The sequence below is a fragment of the Rhinolophus ferrumequinum genome, chromosome 15 (assembly GCF_004115265.2).
Source record: "Rhinolophus ferrumequinum isolate MPI-CBG mRhiFer1 chromosome 15, mRhiFer1_v1.p, whole genome shotgun sequence".
Classification (NCBI taxonomy): domain Eukaryota; kingdom Metazoa; phylum Chordata; class Mammalia; order Chiroptera; family Rhinolophidae; genus Rhinolophus; species Rhinolophus ferrumequinum.
In genome coordinates, this window is record NC_046298.1 from 43,394,265 (window position 1) to 43,416,259 (window position 21,995).

The 21,995-nt window shown below is 54.2% G+C and overlaps 2 protein-coding genes across 8 annotated transcripts in view; both read right to left on the reverse strand.

Annotated features, from left to right (window-relative positions):
- SLC8A2 (solute carrier family 8 member A2) overlaps positions 1-10,128 on the reverse strand; it is a 33,100-nt gene extending 22,972 nt beyond the window's left edge. For 6 of the 7 annotated variants that reach the window (XR_004425088.1, XR_004425089.1, XR_004425086.1 and 3 more), the window contains exons 1-3: positions 10,008-10,105; positions 5,008-5,698; positions 1-665 (exon numbers count right to left, since the gene is read on the reverse strand). Coding sequence is in view for 3 of the 7 variants with exons in the window: in XM_033127259.1 (XP_032983150.1) it covers positions 1-665; positions 5,008-5,682 (1,340 nt within the window). In the remaining 4 variants the exon portion in view is untranslated. Of the gene's footprint in view, positions 666-5,007; positions 5,699-10,007 lie in introns of all 7 variants that reach the window. The other variant, XM_033127261.1, reaches the window with a different exon arrangement.
- Positions 10,129-12,291: 2,163 nt separating this feature from the next.
- On the reverse strand, positions 12,292-19,544 carry KPTN (kaptin, actin binding protein). Its single transcript, XM_033127105.1, has 12 exons — positions 19,240-19,544; positions 18,801-18,883; positions 18,569-18,653; positions 18,418-18,472; positions 17,183-17,258; positions 17,015-17,088; positions 16,710-16,819; positions 16,556-16,633; positions 15,727-15,802; positions 14,841-14,976; positions 14,601-14,762; positions 12,292-12,717 (listed from the first exon to the last, which is right to left on the reverse strand). Exons 1-12 carry the CDS (start codon positions 19,460-19,462, stop codon positions 12,589-12,591), a joined length of 1,287 nt encoding a protein of 428 aa, XP_032982996.1. The 5' UTR covers positions 19,463-19,544; the 3' UTR covers positions 12,292-12,588.
- Between the last annotated feature and the right edge of the window lie 2,451 nt (positions 19,545-21,995).

The window sequence follows — 21,995 nt, forward strand, 5'->3', positions numbered from 1 at the left end:
CTGTACTCATAGTCGGAGCCGGCCTTGGCGGAGCCGTCCTCGGTGCGGTAGTCCACGTAGAAGGTGCTGTTGCCTTCGCCGCCTTGGCAGGTGACAGACAGCAGCACGGAGCCACAGTTCTCCAGGCAGTGGTACAGGCTGGGCTCGAAGAAGATGCGGCTGGCGCCATCGTCCTCGTCCTCGCCGGGGCCGTCCGCTGGGGAGGCCCGGCGCGAGGCGTCCACCGCGTGTCGCCGCAGCACGTTGCCCGCGCCGGTCATCAGCCGCGTGGCCTGGATGCGGTAGAAAGCGCGGCTCTTCTGCTGGTGCAGCAGAGCGTAGTAGTTGGCGATGCCCACCAGCTGCTCCAGGTCCTTCTCGGGGTGCTTCTGCTTCAGGTCCTTGAGGATCTGGATGACCTCGCGGCGGCTGGCGTCCAGCTCGCGGGCCTCGGCGGGGCCGGGGCCCAGGCCGCCCACCTCTCCCGGTGCCTCGGCGCCCACGAACGTGCCGTCCAGCTCGATGCTCTTGGGGGGATCGCCCTCGGCGCCGATGATGATGCCGCTGCGTGGGTCGGTGCGGTAGCGCTTGTACACGTATTTGTAGAAGAGCAGCCGCTTGTCGGCCATCCAGGCGAACACCACGCACACCGGGAAGAAGACCAGGGTCAGCAGCGCCTCCCACACCTGCGGGCAGCCGCGGGTCAGGACCGCCGCGCCGCCAGGGGGCGCGCTCGCAGCCGCCCGCCCGCCCGCCGGCCCTCAGCAGCTCTGTCTCCCCATGTCTGGGTCCCCATCAGCCAGCACTTCTCGTCCCTGCCCCGCATCTCTCCCCATCTCGGTCTTTTGTCTCTGCCCCCTTCTTTCATTCTTGTTTCTGTTCATCTCTGCCTCTCCCCATGTCTCTCGGCCTCCTTTCCCTTGTCTCTTTCCCTGTTTTTGTCTCGCTCTTTGGCCCTTGCCTCTGTTCATCTCTGGCCCCATCTCTCTCCCTGTCTGGGTCGTTATCTCTGCCCTTGCCTCTGTCTCATTCTCTGTGTCAATTTTTTGTTGTTGTTGTTAATCTTTCCTCCTCTCGTCCCTCTTCCCTTCTTGTTGCCTCTTGTTGACTCGTCTCCATGTTCTTTTATATATATTGTAGATATCTGTCTCTTTCCCTTGTGAGATTCTTCCAAGTTTCTCTTTTTCTTTCATCATCCCCCCCCCGCCCCCGCCTGTCTCTCCTGGTCTCATTCATCCACCTTTTCTCGCGCTGAGAACGGTATCCAGCTGCCCGAGTACCCGGAGCCCAGGCATCGTCAGTCACCACCAAGCGAGAGCACCCCTGCACCTGCAGTCCCAGCCCGTCCAGGGACAGAGCCTGTGTCTTCCTGCCTCTCTGTGCATCTTGTTTTCTCCCTGCTCCATTCCCGCCCCCTCACCCAACCTGGGACGCCTCCACTTCTCCAAACCCCACTCGTCACCCGGGTCAGCGCTGTGCCCACCTCCTTCCTAAATTCCCTCCATTCCCCACCACCAGGGACACAGCCCTGGCCAGACTCTCCTTCCTTGGCATTTGGCCCTTAGGGACTATGATTCTAAAAGAGGCACAAATTTGGTTCCTCTCACAGCCTCATAAAAGGAGTTCCCAGGTCCACATGCTGCCTCCCTAGAGGCACAAGGCAATGGTGAGTTCAGATCCTCATTCTAGAAGAGGGATGCCTGGCCCAGCCTCTTGTCTATAAAGTGGGGACATCCCCAAGACAACGAGTTATGTACCCCTAGCATACTGCATTGTCCATTCCCGACACATGGAAAATACTCAAATCGTGAAATTACCGTTACCATTATTGTTATCATTATGACTTGTGCTGTTACCTTGGGCTCATTGAGGCCCGGGATTCAGTCTGCCCACCGACTGGCAGAGGCCTGGGCACGTACAGGAAACATCCACCAATACTTGACAGTTCCTCTTGAAAATATTCATGTAAAGACTCAAATCTTACCTTTCTTGTTAAAGATAAGGAAGAAAAGATTAAAGAGTATTTACAATCAGATGGCCCCAGAGGTATCTTAAAAATGAGACTAGTAGGAAAAATATCTTTTAAGATCCAATTGCCACATCCCCTAGTCGCTGTGTTTACTGATGGCTCAGAGAAAACGCAGGACTTGGAAGTAGTAAAACCACACAAAAACCACCAGGCAGATTTGTGAAAAGAAGCAGAACTTTCTGCACAAGCTGTAAAATGAACCCTTGCTTTGTGTTCACTGAATTCGCCACTGTGTATATTGCGGGGGATTCTCTCTTAATCAGAAGACAATCTCAAACCCCAAAGACTGACTTTCATCCCTGCAGGTAAATAAAAGGTGATTCTGGCAGGTTCACATCTTCTAGGGCACCCGCTGAGAAGGGGCACGTGGACTTGCCTTCTTTGGGAAGGGAGCGAGACACCTTCAGGTCTCAGAGGACAGAAACGCCCCCATGAGGGGGCATCAGAAATCTAGGGTTGTTTATGGGTTGTCACCACAATTGGGGAGGGGCATATGGTCCCAGCCTGGTGACACCCAGTGACTCATGGGACAGCCCCACACAATACAGAATTGTCCCATGTCCTGCCTGACTTCAGAACCTCTCACTGGATAGTCACGTCAGTGAAAACTCTGCTTATAATAATTGGAGCCTAGAACTCAACTCTATCTTCTGTATATATGAAGTATTTTCCTGTATGCTTTAATATATGCTGAATACGCTCGTTTTTAACCTCATGGCTACCCGGTCGTCTGCCTGACTCCTGGTAGGAAACGGTCTCTGATCTTTTTCTTCCTTTTAAACCCAAATTTGTTCACTCTACATAGGTGCTGGCATCTGTCTCTCTCGTCATGACTTTTAATGTTGTCATGTCAAAGCACTTACACGTGAAAATGCAGTTTGTTCTATTAGAGATTCCTTTCCTTCATGTCACAGTCCGTGGAGTACACAGACTTTGGGAAGCAAATGCATTAACGGAAGAACAGCTCACATTCACTCTGTTCCAGGCTCGCTGTGCTAAGCCCTTCCACGTGTAGGAATTCAGCTGATCCTCACTCAGTCCTCTGAAGTCACTACTATGATGACCCCCAGATTACAGGTGGGGAAACTGAGGCACAGAGTGGGTAAGGAACTTGCCCAAGGCCACACAGCTAGAAGAAGCAGAGGTGGGATTTGAACCTAGGCCCCTGGCTCTAGAGTCCACACACCAAACTTGGAGACTAGAGTTTATCTAAGAATTTCACATCATCAAAGTAAAGGGGATGTAACAAAATATTTGTTATAAAAAGGGAGCATTGGGCATGCAGGTTCAAGAACCACTGGTCTAGTCCAACCCCTTCCATGGTTCAAATGTGAAAACTGAGGCCCAGAAAGGTTATGGGCTTTGCCTGAGATCACACAGCACTTCCAGAGAAAATCCAGAGCCAGATCAACTTCTCATTGCCCCAGTTCACTGCATCCGGGTGTCACCTTTACCGCATGCCAGTTCCTTCAATTATTTCACAAAACTGTCCTGTAATGCTGGTCCCTGTGTTAATCCCAAAAGGATCTTCCATGGCTACTTCTTCTTATACCTTCTGTTCCCTCTGAGCCAGCTACTGCTCTGGGGGAAATCTCTCCTCCACCCCACTTGTCACCCATGGTGTCTCAAATTCTTTTCACAGTTTTGGTGTAAATCCTTATCAAAGACGTTTGAAAAACCTAAGTCAGGAGGTCAGCCTTTTTAATGGCGCCTGAACACTGTGTGTGACACATCACTCTGTACATTTCCCCACGGCAGCCAGGAAACTCAGCATCACTGTCCCGGATCAATCATAGTAACTGTCTTTCTCCCGCTCTCATCCCCATCTTTTGGTGTCACCATCTCCCTCTTTCCTTGCTGTGCTTTCTGATCCCTCAGTTCAGCCTTGATATCATCTTCAAGAAGTTTTATGCCTCTACCTTCATATCCTTCTTGGAAAAAAACTATAACTGGCAACACCTGATGGATATAAATGAATAGATTACACATGTGTGTGAAGGAATCCTGGGTAGCCTCAAATAAATTATGCATGTGTGCGAATGAATTAGGCAGGCTTATACATAAATTATGCAAATATAGGCAGCAGTCATGGAATTGTGGGAAATAAAGTAGACATGTTTTAAAGGAAGACTAGGCAGTATACTGGTTAAGACACTGGACAAATGAGAAGCAAATGAGTATGTGAATATGGGTGTAAATTATGCAGCTGTGGGTCTCAATTTTGTTTCACTATTGGAATAAATTATGCAAAGTGGTCCTTGCTGTGGACTGGGCTTATACCTATGCGGGATTGGATGTGAGTATAAATTACAATGAAGTGGCATAAATTATCCTAACATCAGAAATCAAATATGAATAATGAATGAATGGTGCAAACCACGACTGCATATCTGGTAAATACAGAGTTAGATTACGCAGATGTGGGCATGTATCTGTGCCTGTCCCTGGATAAATTATGCAAATTGCACCAAGTTACCCAAATCAATTAACACTGTCAGAAAGCACAAGGCTGGATTCTGCAACTGGAGCATGAATTGTGCAAATGGGGATGTCTTATTGTGAAAGCGAGAATAAATTATGCAAAAGACAGGGAGTGCAGGAAAACGTGAACACACCTAGCAAATACCTGGCTAGACTGTGCACTGCAGTATGCATTACACAGATCACAGGACTCTGTTAGCACATGGAACTCCCTGGTGAGAGTTAAAAGGTGCCCCTTCTGAAGGGGTACACTGCACCCCTCTCTGGGTAGATGAGTCCTTTCCAGGCCTGCAGCGCCATCCAGACATGGCCCGGGAGCACCCACTGGACTCCAGCCCCACCTTGCCCTCTCCACCCCCTTGTGCAATGCATGACCTGCACAACCACCCCTGGTGGCCCTCTCAGATGTGAGCATGCATTTCTGCTGATACATGAATCCACTCTCCCAGCCTGGGGAGCCATCCCTCTGGATGGTGCAGACACATGTACCAAGGAGGTGTCCATGGGTCCTTGCTCACCTGGACCACTCCCGGGGAAAAGACGGCAAGGATGAGATAAAGCCAGACGTAGGCGAAGATACTCCAGGAGGCAGTGACAAAGAAAACTCTCAGGTGCTTGATCTTGCGGCTCTCGCCGGCGGGGATGACGTAGATGCACACGGCAATGACCACAAACATGTTGAAGGCAGCGCTGCCTACGATGGTGCCCGGGCCTAGCTCGCCCGCCTGGAAGTTGTGGCCGCAGACCTCGATGACAGACAGCAGGATCTCGGGCGCCGAGGAGCCCAGGGCCATGAGCGTGAGGTTGGACACGGTCTCATTCCAGATGCGGACCGTGCCCACGCTGGTCTCACCATTGGCCTTGGTGATGGTGATCTCCTTCTCCTTTGACGTGATGACCTCGATGGATGCCATGAAGCGGTCGGCGATGATGGACACGCCCAGGAACATGTACACCATGGCGACAAAGTAAACCACTGCCCTCGCCGCCTTGTCACCCAGCGAGGGGTCGTCGGGCTCCCAGACGGGCAGCAGGACCCCCGGCTGGCAGCGGTTGGAGCCCTGGCAGGCTTCTGTGCTGGTATCACTGTCATTGGCCAGGGGTGGTGGCAGAGAGGGGGTTGGGGTGGCCGCCCCCGAGCATGGGGGAGCCCCCAGGAGGAGCGCGAACCCCACCAAGGCCAGGGGAGCCATGGAGGGTGGTGGGGTCCTGTGAGAAAGGAGGAGGAAGTCTGGGTGAGGGGAGCACACCCCTCCCTGACACACAGAAGTCAAGGCTTGTTGGAGGTGGAGAATGCGGGGGAAGCTGCTGAGGACTAATACACGGAGGACGGAGACTGGGAAATACAGAGAGACAGAGATACAAAGGAACAGGGACACAAAGAAATACAGAGAGTGCCAGACAGAGACGGAGGGAGAAAGACACAGAAAGATAAAGACAGATGCGCAGCAGATGGAAGTGTCAATCGGTCTAACCACTTCGGGGAACTACTACTGAACATCATGCAAATTAAGACTCAGCAGTTCTGCTCCCCGGCATGTACCCGAGAGAAATAGGTCATGTTTCTGCCAACACACACGTAGAAGAGTGTTCACAGCGCCTTTATGAAACAACCAGAATGCCCATCTGCAGTAAAACAGAGGAGGGTGTGGAGTCGGGTTACACTGTGGAATATTATACAGCACTGAAACAGGGGGTGGGCTCCTGATACACCCCACCACACAGACGAGTCTCACAGACACGCAGTGGATGCAGCTGGGCACAAAGGCACACAGATTGGATAATTCAGTGGGTGAGGCAGGGGCTGGAGTGATTCCTTAGATGATTCTAACGGTCCTCAGAGGGATCCTGTCAGGATTCGGGCTGTGGTGGGTGCTGGGGTGTCTGTTTCTCTGTCTGCCTCAGGTGGAGCTGGGCAGGGGCTGTAAGAGTCTCTCTCATTCACTTCCTTCCCTGCAATGGTGGCAGGTGTCTCTCTCGAGTACCCCGGGTCTCTGTGAGGTGTACAGTTCCTTAGCAGCTGTGACATATGAGCCTTGTGTTGGGCTCTTTGTCCTGTTTGTGGGTGTGGGGTCTCTACTGTTTCAACATTTCTCTTCCGGCCTCTGGTCCTGGGTTTGAGTGGTTATTTCTGTGTCTTGTCTAGATTTCCTTTAAAAACGCAAAGCAGTTCACACCCCCCCTCTGCTCGAAACCCTCCACGGCTCCCTTCTCACTCAGAATTCCAAAGTCCTCTGCCGGGCTCATGAGGTCTTGTACGATCTGTCCCCACCCCCACCCCCCAATTCCCTCTCTGGCTTCATCTCTTTCTGCCTTGCTCACTCCTTCTCCCCCTTGCTCACTTGGCCTCGGCCACCTACCTCCTCTCTGGTCCTCAGACACAGCAGACAAGTTCTTGCCTCAGGGACTTTGCATCTGCTATTCCCCCCTTCCTTCGACACTCTTCCCCACGTATCCACTCCCTCTCCTCCTTCAGGTCTCCATTTAGATGTCACCTTCCCTGACCACTCTATTCAAAATGATACCAGCCCCCTTTGGGGAGTCCCTAGCCATTTCACAGATGAGAGGACCAAGGCTCAGAGTGGTTAAATCACTTGCCCAAAGTCCCCCAGCACCAACTCTTTGACTCCAAGAGTGGCCCTGAGTGGCCTCACTTGCAGCTCCTCTGTCTCACCCCTGCGTTGCCATGGTAACCTAGTAGCCTATTTAAAAGAAAAGAACCACCTGAGAGAGAAGGGGAGGAGTCCTTGGAGCCTCTGTCAGCCCTGACCCCTCTCCTGGCCACCAGTCTCAGTTCTCCCAGCACCTTCATTTCTGTCTGAAAATAGCTCTTCTCAGAGTCTAACCCACAGCCCGCTCCCAATACACACACCCACCTACTCACACGTACTCACGGGCTGGGAGCTGGCTCCTCCGGGAGAGGGAGGCAGAATGTTGGCAGAACTTCCCCGAGAAGGAGTGTGTGTGTGTGTGTGTGTGTGTGTGTGTGTGTGTGTGCAGGGGAGAGGGGTGATTCTTAAAGGGCCACCGCACAATTAGCCCCCACTGGCAAGGTCCCTAATGATATGTCTAATTAGCAGCCCCCTAATTAGCAATGACTTAGCCATAATTACCAACCCACCAGGATCCAAAGCAAAGACTCAGGCGCTTCTCCCTCCCTGCTCCCTGGCTTTCAGGAGAAACAAGGGCCACCTGGGAGTCAAGAATTCCTCTGCAGCCTTTAACGCCCTCTCTCACAGAAGCGCCATGGCCTGGGAAGTCCACCCTGAAGTCTAACACCTGCCCCTCCTGCTGGAGTCCTCAAGGGAGACCAGGGTCAACTGATGGGGAGTTACGCCTGTCCTCCCTGCCCAGGGGCTGGGCCAAGTAGCCTGGTTCAATCCCTTTTCCTCAAAAACTTGGCTTCCTCTCACTGAGGCCGTAGGGGAGGAGGGGTCAGAGAAAGAAAGCACTAGATAGATATTTTTGAAATGAAACAATCAAGAAGTCTGAGCCCTGTTGCTGGGGACAGCCGGGCTCGCTCTGCTCGAGGCTCCTGTCTCTGCCTCTCTCTGTCCACCAGCAGCCCTGAAACCTAATCTGGGTTTAGAATCCAGGGGCAAAAGGATCAGGTTGAGGCCAGGGTGGGACCTAGGGAGGGCAGATGGCTGGCTCCGTCTCCCAGGGCCACCTCTCCCCACCATCTTGGGCTGGTGGCCAGCTGGGTCAGTAATGATCACCCCAGTTCCGCCTCACATGCCTCTCGGGACCTCGGAGACCTCATTCAGAGAGTGGGACTGCAAGCTTAAGGGGGGGTACAGCCTGGCATGCCCGGTGGGACCCCTTCCCTCATGTCCCTCACATTGATGACAGAGGCAGTGGTTCCTGACAGTACTTGTGGCTGGGGGGGGGCAGGGTTTGGCTACTGCCCCTCGGAGGAATGTGCGAGGTGGGGAAAAACGTGAAATGTGGGCTTCTAAACATGCACACTTACTGCTCCAGGGTGAGCCACACAATGTCCCAGCCTGGGGATCACACACACGCGCACACACACACACACACACACGCACAGTCTCAGAGCTCAAGGCTATGATCCATCATGGATAAACTGAAGTCCAAAGGGGAAAAAACTTGGCCGAATCACGCAGCTTCAAGTCAGGGGCAGGGCAGCGATGGAAACTCAGCGTGTGGGAACGCTAACCTGGCGCTCCTTTTAACCCATCTGGAGCCCCACGTGGGCACCTGAGGACTCTCCCCACCACAGCGTGGGCTGCAGGCTCTGGCTCACACCTCTCCCCTTGTCACTCACTCTCGCCCACCTTCTCTGGGGCCCCCTTCCCTCCAGGAAAGAAGAGGATGTATTGGTCAGGGATGTATAGCCTAAGAAGGGCTCTCTCGGAGCCCCCAAGGGGAGGTGGAGAAGCTTTTGATGCATTCCCCCTGAGAGACAGGTCTGAAGCTGGTACACCACGACAAGGATGGAGGTGAGACTGCAGGAGCCATTGGCCTGGCCTCACCCAGTACCGAGTGCTGTGCCTGGAGTAGGAAAGGTGCTCAGTAATTGTAGGAAGGATTAATGAGTCATGAACGGACAAGCAGCGAGAGGTGTGGAAGTTAGACTGCAGGATAGACTGGTCCATTGTATATGAAGAGGAATGGGGAGGTCAGACTGAAGAAAGGACTGGTTCGATCTCCACTACAAAGGGTACTGGATAGACTACAAGAAGGACTGGCTTCAGAAGGCCAGAAACAAGGCAGGGGGGAGGACAGGCCTTCTGGGGAGCCCACTCCACAGGGTGGATCTGCTTCCTCCAGGTTTCCCCCAGCCAGGGGCGGAGACAAAGGTGTGTAGGAGGAGAGTGAACGGCCTACCAGGGAGAGGAAGAGAAGAGGAAAGAGAGAGAGAGAAACATAGACCAGATACCTAGAGACAGAGATGGAAACGAGGGAGAGAGAGGGGAAGGCACAGGGAGGGGAGAGGAAGACACACTCGGAGATGTGGAGAGACGGGAAGACAGACACAGAGATGGCGAGAAAGCAAAGCAGAGAAAGCAAGGACTTCGAGACAGAGGGCTGGAAAGACAATGAACGGACCCAGGCACAGAGAGATACAGAGACGAGAGTGAGAGACTGAGAGAGACAGGGAAAAGCACTCACAGAGACTCCGCAGGACAGAGACCCCTGAAAGATGTGCAAATACAGAAAGACGAGACCCAGACACAGGAAGTCGGGGGCGGAGGTAGAGAACGCGAGAGTGGGGGCTTCCCCAGACGGGGTGGGGTGTTCTTGCCCCCTCAGTGCCGAGGATGCACCCCCTCTCCAGCCCGCCAGCTTCCCTGGAACGCAGGAGGGGCTGAAGGTGTTGGCTGCTGGTGGCGCCCCCACCCCACCAAAGGGCCTGGTGTCCCCATATGCAGCCCCCCACCCGCCATAAATGAGTTCAGGGAAAAGCGGCTCCTGTCTCCTTAAACGGCCCCCCTCTACCCGCCTGGTGTACCACTGTCCTTCCCTCACGCCCCCCGAAGTGAGGGTCTCTTACCTGCAGCTACAGCGTGGAAAATGTCCCCCCAGCACTGGGCTGGTAGTGGTGGGCGACTCTGAGGGAGAGACAGAGAGAGAGAGAGAGAGAGAGAGAGAGAGAGAGAGAGAGAGAGAGAGAGAGAGAGAGAGACACGGATAGAAGCTGGAGACTGAGAGGGAGAACCGGGAGAGGGGAGGGAGAGGGGATAGAGGGAGGAGAGGAGGAGGGGGGAGGGACACGGGGGAGGGGGAGCTGGCAAGAGAGGGAGGAGGAGGGGCCGGAGAAGAGAGGGGAGGAGGAAGAGGCGGGGAGAGGGGAGGCGGGTGCGGGAAGCGGGGAGGTTTGGGGAGGGGCCTGAAGAGGGGAGGGGCGACAGGAGGTAGCCCCAGCCTCCCACCCACCTTCGGGGTTCAGCACCACAGGCAGGGACAGCGGCGGAGGGCCTGTGTGTGTGTGTGTGTGTGTGTGTGTGTGTGTGTGTGTGTGTGAAAGTGTGGGGGGTCATTCAGAAGCAACCTTCGCCCTCACCCCCAGCACACAGTTTCTGATCCATATAAGGGCCAAAGACTCAAAAAAGCTACAAATAGTTACAGGCTTACTGAGGGGAGGTGCAAGAATGTTTGGCCCGTCAGATCCAAATTCACAGGCTGTGCCTGCAGACGTAACCTCACAAAGCCAGCCAGAAACAACCACAAAGGCACCCATTAATAATAACAACAGTTGCCAGTCATACACTGTCCTTTCCACGTGCCAGACATTGTTATAAATTTTTATAAGCGCTTGATACATATTCACACCCTGTGATGTGACGTAGACATCATCAGCCCCATTTTACAGGTGAAAACTGAGGCACAGAGTGGTTAAAGTGTAGCTTCAGACTCTACACCCTTAACCACCGCACTGCACACTGTCCCAGACCAAGGAGCTGGCAAAAAGTCAGGAAGTGAACTACAAAGGACGGGGCGGGAGGCCAGGACTCCGGAAGAGAAACTCGAGTCTTGAAGTGGACATAACACATGCCTGCACACACACGTCCATGCACACACTCCCTTTCCCGGGTGTGCACACTGCAGACTCACACCATGTTGCACTCCACCTCAGAGGAAGGGCAGTGGGAGGACAGAGGCCCTGCTCATGCCGCTGGTCCATGCCACCGCCAGTCCTGGCTGCTGGGAGAGGTGAGGACCTGCTCCCTGCCATTTCCCACACTTAGGCCTGGATTCTGGGAGATGGGATGAGACAGGGTGGCCAAGAATTGGTGGGCTACCTCCTAAACACCCACCCACTGTGGAGAACTGGCAGCTTGGCCTTCATTGTCAGCACAGGTGGTCAGAGTGATGGGTGAACTTCCATGGCAGGTGAATGGCCAGAATGACCTCTGCCTCAGGAAGTGAGAGTCCCACCCAACCCCGACCTGGGGGAGGAAGGAGCCCACCCTCCCCACCAGCCAGACCCCGCTCAGGAATCGCTCTCCAATCCTCCTGACCCGGATTCTATTCCTGGCCTGCGGTGGGTGAGGGCAGTTCTTGTCATCCCAGCCCTCCACGGGTCCCTGGGATGCAGGCCTCGGACTCCTTCTCCTGGTGCAATAGAAGGGGCCACAGGCAGGGGCGATTCCTACAACCATGGGCTAGGGAAGCCAGCCTTGTCTCCAACCCCTTGGTAATTAGGTCTAAGCTAGCCTTTCCAGCGTGGCATATTCTGCGTCCACTCTGCCCTGGTCTCATCTCTGCAGTCCCCAACTGGAATCTAACTGCAGTCACATTGTGCTGGGGTCTAACCTTGGCCCTTGGCACAGGATCTCACCCCAGTAGCTTTTGTTAGGGTTCAACGTCAACATAGAGGTCTGGAGGTCATAGGGGTCTAGCCTCAGACCCTCCACTGCAATTTGACCACAGCAGCCCTTCCACCCGCGTCCTTTCCTCTGAGGCCCAATTTCCTTTTCTTCCCACTGGTAACTAACCTCAGATCCAGAGCCTTCCCCTGGGATCTCACTGCAGCCCTACAGGTCTAACCTCAGTTCTCCCCACTGGGGTCTAATCTCGGTCCTCTCCCTTATATTCTAGTCTTTTCCATGATGGTTTCACGTCAGCCTTTCTGCTACAGCCTAACCTCATTTCTTTCCTCAGAGGTCAACACTGATTTCACCTCAGCCCAGCCTTTGGGTCTAACCATGTATATCTCTCCTCTGACGCCCCTCCCTTCATTCTTCTGGGCAAGGCCAGCACCCAACGCAGAGCCTGGCACACAGTCAGGCTCTCATCAAATGCTTGCCGAACAAAAGAATGAAGACAACAGAAAGTTTGGTTTCTCTGGATGTATAAATAATCGGTGGCTGGCCAACTCTCATCGGGAGTAGAAGGGGGTTTGGGTGAGATCATCCCCTTTTCAAATGGGGACGCTGAGGCACAGAGGAGTGTGTTAGGTCACAGGGCATGTTGGGGTGGAACCAGAGCAGGAACTCCCAGCCCCACCACCCTGGGGGACCTAGCGAGGTCATCTCCTCCTTTAGGATGCTTCCTCCTCCAGGAAAGGTTGCAGGTGAGTACACTGATGAACTTCTCCCAGGCCTGGGGTGGGCAGCGGGGGCGGGGGGAGCTCAGGAGGCCGGGGTCCCAGCATGCCCTGGGCCCACCCTGTCCCCCAGCCTTTGTGGCTGACGTCTCTTCTGCTCCACTTGATGACGAAGCCGTGTCAGGACCAGCTCTGAGGCCTGGATCAGGCTATGCTGTGGGAATAAGAGGAGGAGGGCGGAGCTGAGAGAGCTGGAGGGGTGCAGGTTAGGTCACGCTGGCCGGTCTGGACTTACACCACCCGAAAAGCCGGGAGCTCGGCCGCGGCGGGAAGTCGGACAGCAGACTAGCGTGTGGGGTGGGAATGGCTCTCTGTGACAGGGTGAAGGTTAGACCCAGGGGGACGGCCTTCAGTGAATTTCCAGGGGGAGGAACAAAGCCTGGATCCAAATGTACGGGTCTGAGGTTTGAACTCAGTGGAAGGGATGGGATGGAATGGATCAAAATATGAGAGAGAGTGCGCTCTGTGGGAGTGAGGTTTGACCTTTAGAGAGGCTGAGGTTAGACTACAGTGAGGGGAGACAAGGTGAGACTCGGGCAGAAAAGGACAGGCCAATAAGAGAGGAGAAGCAAACCAAAGTGGAAAAGAGAGGGAGCTATCCCCACCTGAAGGACTGACTTAGACTTTGGTTGGAGGATCTGAGGTTAGACCCTAACAGAAGGGGCAGAGGTGATCACAGTGAAATGACTTGAAATCAATCACGAGGGATGATACGATGGTAACAGAGAAGTCCTTTCCCCCACAGGGGGATCACGGACTCTTCCACTGTGGTCTAACCTCAGTGCTTTCTACTGGGCTCGGACCTGTACCCTTTCCATTAGGGTCTAACCTCATTCTGTTTTATTCAGGTCTAACCTTCGGCCCATCCACTGTGGTTCAGCCTCAGACCTTTCTGCTGGGGTCCAACCCCTATCTTTTCTCCTGAGGTCTAATCTAGGCCATTCTATTAAGGAAAGGAGTGTAGGAAAAGCCTAAGCAAAGACTGCAGAGGAGGCAGGAAGGTTAGACTCCAGCAGGAAGAACCCAGGTGAGACCACAGGGGAAAGGATCCTAGAGTCAGCCCAGAGGGAAAAAGAAGCAAATACCGTGTTAGGAAACAAAGGTACACTATGGCCTGAGGAGTGAGGGCTGGGCCATGGGGGAAAGGTCAGAGGTCAGACTATGTTAGTGGAGGTTAAACGGCAACGGCGGTTCCAGGTTGGACCCTGGACCACAGGAAAGGTCGCCTCTGAGACCATAACAGGGGTAACGGCAGTCAGGCCTGCTGTGGGAGGGTCAGAGGTCAGCGTACAGCGGAAGGCTGGACATTAGACCACAGTTCAAGGGCTTGACCACAATAGAAAGGTCAGAGGTAAGACCAAAGTGAAAGGGTTCAAGGTTAAACTACAGCCGAAAGCTGGAGACTGGCTGTGGGAGGAGGGCTGGAGGTTGCACAGCAAAGGAAGGCAGGAAGTGTGACTTGGAAGTCAGAAACTCAGTAGCCAGTTGGAGGTTAGACCACAGACAGAGTGAAGCCGGGTCACACGTGTGGAGGAGAGGGTGAGTGCCGTAAGAAGGACACGTCACCCCCTGACACGGGGGCAAAGGTTAGACTGTGGTGGAAGGACCGAGGTGAGATCACGGGGGCAGATCCCGGCTAGGCCACGGGGAAGGGACGGAGTTAGACAAAGCTTAGGAATGAATGACCGAAGTTAGGGAGGCCAAGGGGAGACTGGGGATGACAGATGTCAGATCACAATCCCCTTCACCAGGCAGGCGCCCCCCCCTCCAGCTGTGAGTGCTCCCAGCTGTCTCTTCTCCTGGGACGTCCCTGGCCAACAGGAACCGCCTCCCAGAAAGAGGTTACCACCTCCCCCAGGAGGGGATCTGCAGCCAACCCCGTTGTCTGGGAGTGGGAGGCTCAGGCCGTGGAGCTCCTGAGGCCCGACTCCCCCTGAACGCCCTCTCCCTTACCCGTTCCCCGAGAACATGCCCCCAATAAGGCAGGTGCGCAAACCCCCCCGCCCTCGGGCCCTGTGTGGAGGGGACCCAGGCTACCTGCAGGATGTGCACGCCCTTCAGGGAGACCACCGCGAGCTCCTGCAGCCCGTCCCCGGTCAGGTCCACGTGAGCCATGGCCAGCAGAGGGCTGGGGAAGCTCCTGTGCCACAGCAGGCGGAATCCGGCCTCCCGGCCACAGTACTTGTAACACAGCAGCTCCTGCAGGGGGCAAGGGGCCGGGGTCACACAGGGCGAGCACGGGCAGCAGAGGGGACAGGCCCCCCTCTCAGGTCCCACCTGTCCGTAGGTGGCCACCAGGACTTCTGGCCGCCCATCCAAATCCACATCGGTGACCAGACCACAGAGGACGCTGTCGAACTGGTCGCTGCCAGGCAGGATAAGCTGGTCCTTAAGGCCCTGGCGCAGCAGGTCCCTGAGGGTCCCCACGTGGTGGGGAGACTGAGGTCAGACCGCAGTGCCGCCACCCTTGGTGCCAGGCCCTGGGCTGGGCGCCCACACTGCTCCCCTCCGCAGGCCTCCCTGTCTCCCACCTAGACACCTTTCTATCCACCACCGCTCCCTTTACTCGGACTGTCAACCTGTTACTTCCCAGGCTGCATCCCCACACTCCCTCTGCAGGTGGGACCATCTCCATCCCAAATGGAAACCCACATGAGTTCCCTTGGGGATCTAGACACCCATGCCCCATCTGGACACCTGCACGGAGCCTGGAAAGCTTGGTCCCCGAGGGGACATCCTCACGGCCCACCAGGTATGACAGAGCTGGCTCACCAGAGCTGCCTGGGAAATTTTCAGAACTTTTGTAAGCCGGCTGGCATCATGTCAGTGGCGTGAAATCTGCCATGGTGGGAGTAGTTACACCACAGAAATTGGCAAATGCTACAAGTCAGGGTTTTCTCATGGATGGAGGCAGTTGTTATACGTGTGCCAGTGCGCTTTGTCCCCCTCCTCCAGGGGAGTGGACATCTTGGTTCCCATCCTCAGGCCTCTACACATTCCTACAGGTTCTAGACTTACACACTCGTACCCTCTCCCTGGGATGGGAACACACCTGCACCTGGCCAGCCCTGAACCTCACCCAAAGAAACTTTCTGCTGAGCACAAGGTTAGACCACAGTGCAAAGGCATAAGCTTAGACCGCGCCCGTGGGCCGGGCCCTCACCGGTACACCACTGCTGGCTCCAACATGCTGGCCACCAGCACGCTGTACTCTTCCCTTGGTGGCCTGTCCTCGGTCTCTGGAAAAGGAACATGAATGGGAGGTAGGGCTGAGGGGACAGGTTCCAGGCTCCTCCTTATCCCTCCCTCCCCTCGGTGAGAGGAACGTAGGTTAGACCTCAACTTCAGGAGAAACACTTCTCCTGGAGGTTGTGCTCCAGAGGGAAGATTAGAGGTCAGACTAAGAGAAAAGGATTGGAGTCAGATACCAGGCGGGGCGACAGATGTTAGATGACAGTTTAAAAAGTCTGAGGTTAGACCACCATAGTGGGCGTAGCAGGGAATAAACCACAGTGGGAAGAATCGGAGTGAAGCTTAGTCTGAGACAGAAGACAAACTGCAGAAGTCAGGCCAAGGGAGATGCCCATGACGGACAGACCACAGTAAGAGGGACAGAATGACAAGTGGGGGAAAGATGAGACCCTGAGTGGTGGGACAGCATGAGTCCTCTAGAAAAGCCTGGGGTTAGAACGCAGCAAGAGACAGAGTGAAGAGGCCGGAGCTGGGGATCAGAGGAAGTCACGGAGTGAGGGATGAAGGCTAGCCCACCAAGGGAAAGGCAGAAGTTCAGCTCCAGGTCTAAGACCAGACCACGGGGCAAGGAGCTGGAAGTGAAATTTGAGGGTGTGGAGAGGAAGGAAGGGGCACACTGCAAATCCAGAGCTAGAGTGGGGCACTTGGGAGGGATGCGGGGGAGCTGGACACGTTGGGAGGGGTACAAATATATGGGGGGAGCCGAGCCTGCAGAGTTGCCCCCAAGGTCCAGCGCTCACCCTCGGGGGCTGAGAGGCTGAACACGATCACTCGGGAGATGGGGCCGTCCTGCAGGATTGTCCACATCTGCAAAACCTCTGTGTGGAGAGCGAGGATTCAGGGCCTGCCCCAGCCCTCACCTTCATCCCACCCTGGCCCCGCCCCTGCCATCACCTCGACTCTGTTGGTCCACATGGGCGACGCGGACATAGCCACTCTGACAGCCAAGAGCGGAGAGTCGCCGAGATGTGCCCGGGAGGTTGTGGACGTCAAGCCAGAGGACGCTGGTGGGTGGGAGGGCAGACGGAGGGTCCGCAGAGCCATCACTGGTCCCTGCCCCACCTCCCCAGGAATGTCCACCCCGGCCCTGTGGCACTGGGACCCTGCTGCTGCCTGATTTCCCTGAGCTAATCCCCACTGCCCAATTTCACTGAGGCTGCCTGCCCTGGTCCCGGTGGGCCGCTTTCAGGGGCTCCTACCTACTGGTCAGGTTCGTGAGCTCTGGGAAGAGGTTTTCCACGGGCTGTTCCTCAAACTGATGCAGCCCCTCGTTCTGGGGAAACCAAGACCCGCCCCCCACTTGGAATCAGAGGCCAACACATGGCAACCCCAGCAGGGCTCTGCCCACCATGCCTCCCCCGCCTCACCTCCTTGTAGAGATGAATGGCCGGGTCATTCCCACTCAGGAGAAACACGGTCTCCAGTTGATTACCGACCTGGACCCTGAAAGCAGAGAACCCCAGTGTGGCAGAACCTGAGTGTGGTAGAGTCCAAAGCCCACCTGCAAAAATCTTTGCCTGCAAGAACCCTAACATTCTGGGATGCAGCCACCAAATCCAGGGCTCGAATCTCAGGATGCAGAATTGTATGTAGAAAATTAGCATGCTAGGACCTTCGTTTCTAGAGCCCTCGTGTGCTAGAATGTTTATTCTGGATGTGGATTCAGGAATGGAACACAGAGCTCTAGAATGGGTTGCAGAACCTCAGAACACTAGAACCTCTTCAATCTAGAACCCCAGTGTTCTAGAAGTTCTTTTTTTTCTGTCTCCTTTGAAATACTAGAACTTTTAGAAATTGCCACCAAGGATATTCAGACTCAGAATGGTAGAACACTCAAATCCTAGAACGCAGAACATCAGTTTCTAGCACTCTCACCTGCTAGGCCAGGTTGGCAAACTACAACCCACAGGCCAAATCCAAACCACCACTATTTTTATCAGAAGTTTATTAGAACATAGCCATGCCCATTCATTTACAGTGTCAATGGATGCCTTCTTTGCTACTATGGCAGATTTAAGTAGTTGTGACAGAGACTGAGCCTCAAAAGTCTAATATTTACCATCTGGGCCTTTACAGAAAAAGTTTGCCAATGCCTATGCTGGTCTCCTGGTGTTCTAGAATGGAATCCAGAGCTCTACAATGAAATTCTCATACTCTGGGATTCTAGAACTTCAGTATTCTAGATGGTCTGTATTGCAGCTCCTGGAAATCTGAGAATGTTAGGACTTTATCATGACAGAATCTCAGTATCATCAAGTGTAGAACTTTCAAATCTTGGAATCTCAGAGCTTCCAACTCTAGAAAACAGCATTTCTGGCTCTTGGAATGTCTGAATCTAGAACGCGAGAACCTGAGAATTCTATATGTGTAGAACACAGGTGCTCAATGGACTCAGATTATCTAGTTTGGGGATAACAAAATGGAAGCCCGTCAGCCAACTCTGGTCCACGGCCGCCTTAAACGTAAGACAATCTAAAACAACAAAATGAGAATCTGATTGTCCATGGACAGGTTTGTGGTCTCCTTTGCTACAGCCCCCCCCACCCTGCAGGTGTACACAATACACACTCCCTCATTTGTACCACACCTGCGCCTTACTTACTCTGCATGGCACAGCTGGAAAGGAGTGAACTGGAGCTCCAGGTTCAGGCAGCTCTCTGGAAGGTGAGATGGGCACAGGCAGATGGGCACAGGGGACGTCATGGGCCCCCCTCCCACCCTCCCATCTGTCCTTCCCTCCAGGCCACACTTACGGGCAATGGAGTCAAGGTTGTACTCCGAGCCAGGCTCGTAGTCACAGTAAATGTTAAGGAAGGGGCTGCCTTTGTCCCCTGAATCCTGGGGGAAGAAACTGGCCTCAGGGGAGAATAGGGATGGCAAGAGGGATGGCATCAGGGATGGCAAGAGGGATTTGGGTCAGACTCAGTGGGATCTACCATGTGTGGAAGGAGGTGGGAATAGGGAGGTGGAGGAGGCTCTGGGTACCTTGATGAATGTGATCCCCACAACCAGACCCCGCTTTGGGGGCGACTTGTTGAAGGTGTCGATGGAGACAATCTCGGCATCCACTGGGAGGGGTAGTTCAAAGTTTGAGTTTCAAGCAGACTTGAGACCACAAGACCCCCCCCCATCACGGTGACCCTTGACCTCTAGACCTCAGTAACCTCTGACCACAATTATCATGACCCCTGGGTCTGAATGAGCCCTGATCACCATCACTACGATAGAAGGAATCCTGAACCCTACTCACCTCCAGGCCCCTAGTATCCCTGCCCTCTGACCCCAGTGCTTCCTCATTATCAGCTTTCATCCCCTTCAACCACCCTGATCCCATTCTCCCATCATGGTGATCCACCTCATACAGAACCTCAGAAGCCTACGCTACACCCCTTTCCCGGACCCCCAACCCCATAGCGCCACGCACCGGGAATGTAATTGAACTGCAGCTCCTTGGCCACCGGCCGGATTTTCTGTCGGAGGTCTTGGTAGCGGAAGCCCAGCACCTTGCCTTTAAGGGTGGCGGCCAACAGCTCCCCGCGCCCGCCCGCGCCGCCTGCCAGCCCGTACACATTGCTCTGTGACGAGAAGCGCGTGAAGCTGTCCTCGCGCAGCGGGCAAGGCTGGACGGCCACGGTCTCATCCCCCATCACGCACCTCAACCATTCACCCCTGCAGCGCCTACACCGGTCCCGAAGCGACCTGGCCCGCCCGTCGCGCAGACTGATGACATAAGGAAGCTGCCGTCGCTGCCCTTTACCAAGATGGCCGCCAGCTGGGCGGGTCGGGCTTCCCTCGCGATTTTGCCCCAACGCTCTTGTGCGTGGTGTGGAAAGTAGAATAACCACCACCGTCACATTTAATATAGCCCTTATGTACCAGGAAGTCTTGGAAGTGCTTTCCACTTATCAATTTATTGAAAACTCACAAGGAGGCTGAGGTAGTTTTATGGATGAAGGAATTGCACAGAGAGGTAACTTAACATCACACACCTAGTAAGCAGCAGTCAGAATTAAGACCCACACAAGATAGCTCCATAGTTTAATCACATCACCTTTAAATGGTGAAATGCATTCCTCTTTCCCCAAAGAAAAAAGATTTTTCCTGGCAGGTAACCTCCTTTCTTGAGTGACGACTTTGCTCCAGTCATGTTGGCCCTGATTATCCCGTTGAATCCCCTCCCAACCACCCTGACATTGTTACCCCGCTCATTTATTCAGTATTTACTGGCCACTTACTATGTGCCAGGGCATCCTTTACAAATTTACCTCATAACCCTTACAACCACCCTGCAAAGAAGTTTTTGTTATCCCAGTATATAGAGGATGAAATGGTGGCTCAGGGAGAGTAAGTCCCTTGACTAATAGGCTAGAAAGTGGGGGACAGGATGTTAACCAGGTATTTGTTCCGGGGTCTTCAGAGGTTCCTGTTTTGTCCCCAGAAGGGCTTCAGGGACTTGGGGACTCTGTGTATACCTATATAGTTTCCAGAAGATGAGTCTACTGTTCTGGCCACTTGGAGTAATCTTCTGTGACCTCCTCCCTCCGTGCAGAAACACACACACACACACACACACACACACACACTGCAAGGTCCACGAAGGCAGTAACTGGCTCTCCCTTGGTGATGGTCAAATCCCTAGCACCTGAACCACACAACGCCTGACACAAAGCAAGCATTCAGTAAATGCGGCCACTATGTGCCAGGCCCTTTGCCAAGCATCTGGGACACTGTTACGTAAGAGACATAAAGGGAAGTTCCCAAAGGCAGACTGGACCTGGAGGGTGAAAAGGAGTGTCAATTTGATTTCTGGATTTGGGGAGTCAACGCTCCTGGAGGGCAGGGTCTGGCTATGTTTAGTACTGTATTCCCAGGGTCTAGACCAGGGCCTGACACACAGGTGCTTGGTCAATACTCGCTGAGTGAGTAGAATCTGGGGTCTAGTTCTGCCACTTCTGAACGTTCTTCAAGCTTCTGCTTCATGTGGTAACCTCTAAACTACATTCACAATGTTTGTTGAGCAAATCAATAAATGAAAGCAGTTATAGGTTGAAAAGGAAGTAATTGTCCTGTTTAGTGGTTTCCAACACTAGCTGCACATTTGAATCACCTGTGGAACTTGCAGGAAAAACAAACCCAAAAGGATGGGGGACCTCAATCAAACCACAATTTATCAGGATGTGACCCAAGCTTGGGTATTTTTAATGCTTTTAAGCTTAGTCAGGGTTGAGAATTACTATTTCGGTCAGATGGCAGACACAGATCTTATTCTTCGGCATGTGCCCACAACAGACATCAATAATCAATCTCAGGTCTCAGGAGTCTTAACTGAGCTTGAGGCAGCCATTGTCAATCGATGGAGCTGTGGGAAGAGCGGGGCGTGGTGTCATACAGGCCTCGCTTTCCTGGCTCGGTGAACCTGAACCTCTCCTGAACTTCTTTCAGACTCTAGGCTGGAGCACCTCTGAGCAGTCTGCCGTTTCCCAGGCAGCCCCTCCTCTGCATTACTCCTGCCCCGTTCACTTCCTGACATTATCCCATCACACTGTGACGCTGCCTGCCTTCGGGCACTGAGCCTCCTCCAGCTGTCCCCCTACAGTGAGGGGGCCCCAGCCTAGCGCTGGGGTGGAAGACGTGCACATCAGACAGCTCACCTGACAAGCAGGCCCACATGGTGGTGTGTGGAGGTGGGTGGTTCTTGCCCACCTTTCCCGGGCACAGTGCTTGTCGTCTCCTCTCCCACTCTCCATACCCACTCAGTCCTCTACTCTGCCCACCAAAGGCACGTCCTCCCTAGTCCTGCAACACCTGAGACAAGTGTCATTGGGGCTCTCAGCCCTCCCTCCAGGGAAATGTGGACATGGGTGAGGCTGGAAGATTTGGTGGGCCTCTTGCACCCCTTCTTACCCCACTGTTGCAGCCAGCTCTGAGGGACGGCACTACCACCCATCACCCCAGCTGAGGAAACCAAGGCCCACAGAACGTTACATGACGACAGGTGTTCCTGGACTCCCAAACCCACCATCTCGGGGGCTCCCTCCCGACCTCCAACCCAGCCAAGTCTCTGGAAAAGCTGCCCTCCTCTTCCCACAGTGTGCCCAGAGCCCAAATGGGTGGGGGGCACCAAGAAGGACAGGATGACAGGACTCCAACCCCGAAGGAAGGGGGTAGCAGAGGTGAGGA

Coding starts and splice junctions, on each gene's coding strand:
- KPTN (XM_033127105.1), bottom strand. CDS start 19,462: ATGGGGGATGAGACCGTGGCCGTCCAGCCTTGCCCGCTGCGCGAGGAC. Junction 15,803..16,555: donor CAGCCTCTCAGCCCCCGAGG/GTGAGCGCTGGA, acceptor TTCCTTTTCCAG/AGACCGAGGACAGGCCACCA. Junction 14,977..15,726: donor GAGCCAGCAGTGGTGTACCG/GTGAGGGCCCGG, acceptor GGGGACCCTCAG/GGACCTGCTGCGCCAGGGCC.